The sequence below is a fragment of the Fulmarus glacialis genome, unplaced genomic scaffold (genome assembly GCF_000690835.1).
Source record: "Fulmarus glacialis isolate BGI_N327 unplaced genomic scaffold, ASM69083v1 scaffold4863, whole genome shotgun sequence".
NCBI classification, from domain to species: Eukaryota; Metazoa; Chordata; class Aves; order Procellariiformes; family Procellariidae; genus Fulmarus; species Fulmarus glacialis.
In genome coordinates, this window is record NW_009203456.1 from 418 (window position 1) to 7,879 (window position 7,462).

Below are 7,462 nucleotides of genomic sequence, written 5' to 3' on the forward strand. Positions count from 1 at the left end.
CGCCAGAGTCTGCTGGCACCTGTGGTCAGCACCAGGGAGAGCAGGAGTTGCTTTTCAAGCAACGATCTTCCTCTCTGTCCTCCAGAGCTTTTGGGGCAGGGTCTGGGGGGAACTTTCCATCTCTTGTCAGCGTAACTTGGAGTGCTTCTGGGAAGCACGCTAGCATTTCCCTCATTTTAGCGAGGAAAGGCCAGCTGCTATGAGATTGCTGGCACAAAGACCTCTCTCTCCTCCAGACGATGAACTACAGAACAGCTTTAGAAAGCAGGAATTTCTACAGTGTCCTCACCGTGATCACCTGAGGAGTGGGGTTCCTTCCGGATGAACGGTACCGTTGGGATAGAAGCTTCAGAAAGAAAACTCCTGTGTCAGGAAAAGCATTACCTCTTTCGTAACCATGTACATATCCAAATGGCTGGAGACGTCTGGTGCGGAAATGCTCTCTGCGTTTAAAGCCTGTTGGCATGGAAAGAAACAAGATCATTTTCTTTCACTGGGAAGCTCAGAGAGACAAGTCTGTCTCCAAGCTGGTAGTAAACTAGCCTTGTGGATAAGGGAGAAGACTTAATCTGGGCACTTGGGCTTCAAGATCCTTAAGTAAAAGAAGGTGGTTTATTTTGAAATCAAATGGAAGCGCAGTGTCTGAAATACCAGATCCTTTACAAAGGCAGAGAAAAAATGGCATGTGGGCTAAGGCAGCGAAAAACTGCTGGCACAGCTTCTTTGTCTCTTCTTTTCCTTTCTGCATGAGTTGTGGGGAGCAGGAATTTCCTCCCAGGAGAGGAGTTTTCTAGTGTTTATCATTAGTAATAATGTTGGAATCAGAATGCTGTCATCTTTCTTGCCGTCCTTCCCTCCCAAATAAACTACTGTTACAGTCATTGTCTGAATTTATAAAGTCTCTGTTGTCCTGTAGGAACATAAAGGGTTACGCTCTGAAAGCTCAGAGAGCGTGATGGATTTCAAAGGCACGCACACAAAATTCTCTAGCCATTTTGCGCTTCTGGAGACTGACAAGTCTCTATCCAATCCATAAATCTTGCATGGCAGCCGGATAACATGGAACAAGTTTAAATGAAAGGATGTCAAATTTGTCCAGCTGCTCCAGCCATTCCTGCCCTCACCGTACATGCAGGACCATGCTTCTAGCATGAAAAGGAACTGAAAAAAAGGATCGTAGCCATGCAAGCTGACAGAACAAGGAATGCTTTCTAGTACTTTTCATACATTCACGCAAAATAACTTTCTTTGGAAATGCATTAAATCCAGCTGTTCCCAGCTCCAAACCGTGTGTGGATTTCTTGCTCTGGCAAATCCAGGATGAATTGGAAAAACAGTGTGAGAAAAAGTGGTTTTGCCAAGCTGTAGTACCCAGTTTCATTTCTGAAAGTGAAAACTCCAGGAAGCAGAAAACCATCCTTCTTCAGCTACTGCTTTGGGGCAAAAGAAAAAAAAAAAACAGAGAGTGAAATGAAAGACTGTGGTGAAATCCCAGCAGAACTCTCTGTACCGAAGAGAAGATGCCGAGGCCTAAGACCAGGGCTACGAGACAAGTAGAAGATGGTTATGGCCTGGCATGGATCCTTAAACTGTAAAACTTGATGGATTTTTTTTCCGATAACTCAGACCACAATCTGATGGCATGTTTCGGGGGTGGAGAGGGCAACGAGAGGAGGAGATTTTGGACAGTCTCATTTTACTTACCTTTCCTTTTAGCGTAATTTAGTAGCAAACAGAGAGGAGCTTTTGCAGCCTCTTATGACCTGCAGAAGTGCTTGTTGCTGCTCTGTTTGTAATCCTTGGTATAAGTCAGAATGGTGGTGGATCCTAGATCCAGAAAAAATTAACATGTTAGGGGCAGTCTGTCTTTAACGGATGGTAAAAGCGCACTTCCGTGTAGGAATTTCAGTTCCTGGCAGTCAGCAGCATTGCTGCTTTTGTGAAATGCTATGATTTATGACCCTCTTGCATTCCCCGTTGAAGTTAAATTAAAAACAAACAAAAAACCAGATGCTCTAGTTACATTCAAGGAAAAACACACAGAGGCATAAGTACTTGATCTCTTAAGAATTAAAGACCTTTGGAAAAACAAGGCATAAATCAAGGCATAAATTACTTATTTGTAAGTAATTTCAGTAAAGACTGCCATTCTACATGCTTGACTGCAGCTAGTCTACCGGTAACACAAGGTGACACTATTGAATCCAAAGTACGAGTCCTGCGTGGCCCACGCTGGGCTGTTAATGTTTTCCGAGTAATTGCAGTCATTCTAAGCTCATGCATGATAATTACCTAGAATGCCTCTCGTCATCCTGAAATGACAGCTGCATGTTGTTGCAGCGCATGGTCCCGCACAAGGCTGCCCAAAAGACTCTTGTCTTTGGCACAGGAGTGAATCGGGAAATCTGCTTCGGCTTCTGTTGAAACATATTCGCCTGTGACAACGGTGTTTCTGCAGAGCGCTTTGATTGGCAGAGCAAAGAGGCGTAATGGAATTTTAAAATAAAAATCCCAAGGGGAAAAAGAAAAAAAAAGGAAAAAACCCAGCAGCAGAAAACACAAAACTGCCATTTTGAATGGAATCCCGTGTTGCGAAGTGGTAGGTTAGTGCTTGGTAGGTTAGCGCTTGTGTTTCAACCGAGAGGATGGGGCGTTGCGCTGCTGAAGGTCACAACCAAAGAGGATCATCCATTGCTTTAAGAGGTTTATACAAGAAGTGCATTCCAGGAAGTAATTTCTCTCGCTCTGATAGGAAACCTTCAAGAACTATGTGACTATATGTTGAAATTAGTGTAGTTAAATGACAAGCAGCGTGAGATGGCTTAAGTCAGTGTTGATGAACCTAGAGAAGAGCCCTCAGCTATTCAGTCAGTGTTTGAGATAATGTAGTTGAAGTGGTTACTGATAATTTAAGTGACTATACAGATTATATTTTATTCTGAGAGACCTTAATCTCAGTTTTTAAAAATGTAGAAATAGAAGATTCATCAAGTGACTATTGATGAAAGGGTTTTAATACTGTCTTTCCTATGACATAGCAACAAAGGGGTGAGTGAGAGAACGGTGTTTGTAAATTGCTGAAAAAATGTTCCTTTACAGTTTGGTGAGAGGGAAAAAAACACCTTTCGACTCAAGAGTTTGTCAGGGCCAGTTGTGTTGTTAATTAATAGAAGTATCACAGTGGCTGAGGTCTTAATTAGGCTCAAGCATGTTTTGACAGATGTATTAAAGATAGCCTTTGCTAAAAGAAGCTTATGGTCTTAATTGTTCCCAAGCTCAGTACCTGCATGGGATTAAGTGTAATCATATAAATAGTCCCTTGGAAACCTATACGATTGCTGCTGGGTTTAAAATGAAATACGCGTTTGAGAGTTTGCAGGATTGGGTCCCCAGTGCTAAACTGGATATAGTGAATTCCCTTGTGATAGTTCACTACAAAAATTGCTTCTGGAAGAGTCACAGCAATAACCTTGAAAGTGAGGTTTTGTTATTATGTAAGTGTAGAACAAAACCTTCCTTAAAAATAATGGAGATAGAAAAGAAAGAAATGGCAAGAAAATACCATAGAGGTCACAGTTCTCTGAAATAAACTGTTGAATTCTACAGTATTTTGTAAGTTGTTTTTTTTAAAAAAAAGTTAAGGTTCATAGAATAAAGTTGTCTTTGGACAATTTGCAATTGATCTATTTGCTAAATGAAGTTAAAAGGATGCATTATGAACAGTAGAATGAACACCATTGTTATGTTCAAATCCTTTACTTTTAATTGTGCATGTGTACTGTAGCATTTGATTTCAGACGTGACCAACATACCCTAAAAAAAAAAGCCAAGTGGGAACTTTTGCAAACTTATATTGTTATTTGTAATAGGTTCTTTGCAAGCACAAACGTGGGCGTGCTGGTTTTGCTGAAAGATTTGCAATGTAAATACACCTGCCCTCTAAATACAAATATAATAATACGTCTGCTATTGTTAAGCTGACATGCAAAACATACTTATGTTTGACAGTTATAGATGCCTAATCCTGCAAACTGCACAGGTTAGACTACTAATCAAAGAATACATGTCTTTGGGGGTTTTTCTGTGGCGTTTTTCTGGTAGTGAGCTCTTAGGAGTCTCTGAATTGTCCTATCACGCAAATAGGACAGTTGCAGTTCCATACGACCATTCTGGCCGACCTCCTTCTCTAGTAGATCTGCGCGCTGTCCTTAGGCTTGCTGTCATGGGATCATGAAGGCTGTTTACAGGCCTGGTGGTTCTTTCCAAGTAGGAATGAAAAGCGCAATTTTTGCAATTTCATGGAGAAAATGCATGGGTTTTTTCTCTTTTTCACTCCTCTAAGTGTTTGTTCTTTTCCAGACTACCATAACTAAAAAAAGTGAAAACCTGTCTAAAATATATTTACTTATCTTTTCATCTCAATTTTTTTCTCTCTCTGAATAAAGCCTGAGAACTTACTTTTAGCTAGCAAATCCAAGGGAGCAGCAGTAAAACTGGCGGACTTTGGATTGGCTATAGAAGTCCAAGGAGAGCAACAGGCTTGGTTTGGTAAGTAAATATTTTATTTTTGTCTCACCATTCATTCGGCATAGCCATTAAGCCTCCCAAACCACCCAACTCTCACCCTAGTGTAAAACATGCAGCTGTGTGACTACTTGATACGTAGCTTTAAAGGGTGTTTTGTTCATATTTCAGTCTCTACAGCTGATTACACTTTAGACCTTTGTCTCCAGGAAGAATGTTGTCTGTAATTCTCACCAAATTGGACAGAGTTTGGCAGCAGACCTTGTTTGCTTAAAAAAGAAAAAAAAAAAAGGAAAAAAAACCACAAACAAAAATCCCCCAACACCTCAAAAGTGACCTGTGGCTACATTTCCAAATATCAGAGCTCGCTTAGACAAGAATTGGCTCTGCCTCGTAGCCTCCTCTTCACTAGCAAAGGTAAATCACCTTAGAAACAACATGAAATAAATCGGCAAAGGTCTCTGCTGTTGGCACGGCTGTGTTCATACTGGGGATTTTGCCAGCACAGCAGTACTGGTACGGGGTAGGATGGAGGGAGAGGGTTTTTAAATTCGTGCTTCTAGTAAATACAGCTTTACAAATGTCCCTTTTGCATGTAGTCTAAGTGCCATTGACTTTCTTGACCCTGAAACTTAGGTTTCCTGATTCCTGGCTTGTCCTAGCTTTTGTCAGCCTGTAAGTTTGACTGAGACGTAGGTGCACACAAGCCCCTTCTCCCCCGCTTTCCCTTGTGTATCTAGGGGAAGGAAATACGGGTGTAGAGCCTGGGAGGGAGATGGGTGGTCTCCAGGCAGATGCTCGGGTGACTGAGGAGTAAAACTGTAGGTTAGTACTGCTGAGCGTACCTCCCAGTCACCAAAACATTTTGTCTGGACAGTTGTCTGTCAGCTGGAAGTACCTGAAAATTGTATTCTGTAGCACTTCAGAATGTGACTTGGACGAAGAAGGAAAAGGGGGTTTGAGTACCCAAGACTGTAGACAGTCACCCACATCCAGGTGTTGCTGTGACAGTACAAGTTATCTCTCCCAGCTGTTTATATTGCTGTCCTAGAGGTGACTGCCCCTTCACGTCTGCAAGTAAAACTGCTCATAAAACTGTTCTTTGACCCACTGAGGTCAAAATCAGCTGGTTTATTAAAACTGTACACTCGTTAATATATAAGCAACTCGCAGAGTAGATTGTGGAGAGCATAAACCCAGTAAGGTACAGGGTGGTTAAAAGCATCTGGAACCTTGCGCAGTGGTCTGGAAAGGATGGTCTATCCACAGCTTACAAACATCTTCTGAAGTTGGGACTGGAGTTTCTCAGCCACTTTAGTGACTCTGGAAACATTATCTTCATCTGGACGGGATCAAGAGTATGCTTGCTTGATGGTGAAGGTGACAAAGATGTTTGGGAATGTGGAAGCAAACTCCATGTGTGCGTGTGACCACCAGAAGAAAGCACATTCTGTGCTTCAGACCTGCTCATGAGATGTTGGAAAGGCAGGACGTCTGCCCTCCTGAAGGTGGCAATTGGTGGTGTAAACCAGGTCTCCAGAATTGGTACCTGGAATGTATCTGACGTGCCCTGTACAACGCTCCACTTCAGGTTATGAGAAGAGGATGGGGGGTAGTGAGTTAAATATGCACTTCTCTCCAGTTCCACTAAACTACTCCTTTTTTTTTTTGTTAATTTTAAAAAAAAATGCTACTTGCAGATTGTTTATTACAGTTAACAGATGCCCAAAGGAAAACGGTGGAAAAGATTTAATACTGGCCATTTTAAATAATAGGACATGTACAAATGTGATACATCTATCCTGCATACCGCCCTCGTTGAGCAGATGCGAAGCACAGGACGAAATTTATTGTAAATCCCAGGAGGAAAAAATACAGAATAAAATATTTATAGCAGCTACCTATTCTCCCTTACAGCAGCTAGAAAGTGCGGTTTAAAATTGAACAAAGCGATTGTGAGCTTGCTGTCAAAGCTTAGAATAAAGGCACAAAGGATTTTGTGCAGGCAGTGGGTTGAGAGACTGTGTGTTTGAAATCTAGGCTATAACTACATGTGGGTGCACAGGCAGTAGCATTGGACATATGTTGGTAGCTTTATAAGCTAGCCTGTTGTTTTAAATCCCAGCCTTTATATAAATGGATTTCAGTAATCCACAAAAGACAGAGGAGATTGCTCTTGCACATTAACAAATAGACCAGTACAAAAGGAGTGGAATAGAAATAAGACAAAACCTAAGTGATTGGTTATAATGACAAAAACATCAGGTAAGCAGGAAGCATCTCAAGAAAAAAATCAGCAGAATGAACTTGACTTCAGGGATATTTTCTGTAGATGATACATCTGTATGAATATATCGTACAGATGATGGAGGTTGCAGGAGGTTGCAGTTCCCTGTAAAACCTTGCACTTTATTTTTTGGTTATTCGGTTCTTGTGAAGTGCTTGGTTTAGACTCGTAGCATCATGAGGACTGCCATGCTGCACTGGGTAGAAAGGAGATTGAACAGAATGTCTTCAAAATATATACGTAAGGAAGAGGTAAGCTGGCAGCAAGGTAATAGAAAGTAGTCTGATGTGGGTCTTTTTTTTAATTTGTGGTATTCGATAAGACTAGTGGGTTCTGTACCTTTTCTGGAACTTCCTCTGCAAAACCTTTCAGTAATGGTCTGAGTGCCTGCCTTCATCTTCTTATGCCTGCTTTAACAAGGCGAAACATGAACTCCGATGTGCTCGACATTTTGAACTTTTTCTTGCTTCCTTCCAGGAGATTTTTCTGCTTTCCACTGGATTCTGCAGCACTTAGTGACTCATGGCGTGCTCTGATTCTAATTATAGCTCTGCATCAGTATGTTTTTCTTTTTTTTTCCCCCCTCTTTTTTTTTGGGTGTACTCCTCTGGTGCGATGGTCGCTTTTCTGCTTAAAGCACGGCTATGCCTC

The 7,462-nt window shown here is 41.5% G+C and overlaps 1 protein-coding gene across 1 annotated transcript in view; it reads left to right on the plus strand.

Moving 5' to 3' along the window:
* Window positions 1-7,462, plus strand: part of CAMK2D (calcium/calmodulin-dependent protein kinase II delta) — a gene marked incomplete at its 5' end in the record, with an annotated part of 53,785 nt that overhangs the window by 386 nt on the left and 45,937 nt on the right. Inside the window, one exon of the mRNA XM_009574633.1 lies at window positions 4,446-4,548. Within this exon, the coding sequence (XP_009572928.1) occupies window positions 4,446-4,548 (103 nt within the window). The remainder of the gene's footprint in view (window positions 1-4,445; window positions 4,549-7,462) is intronic.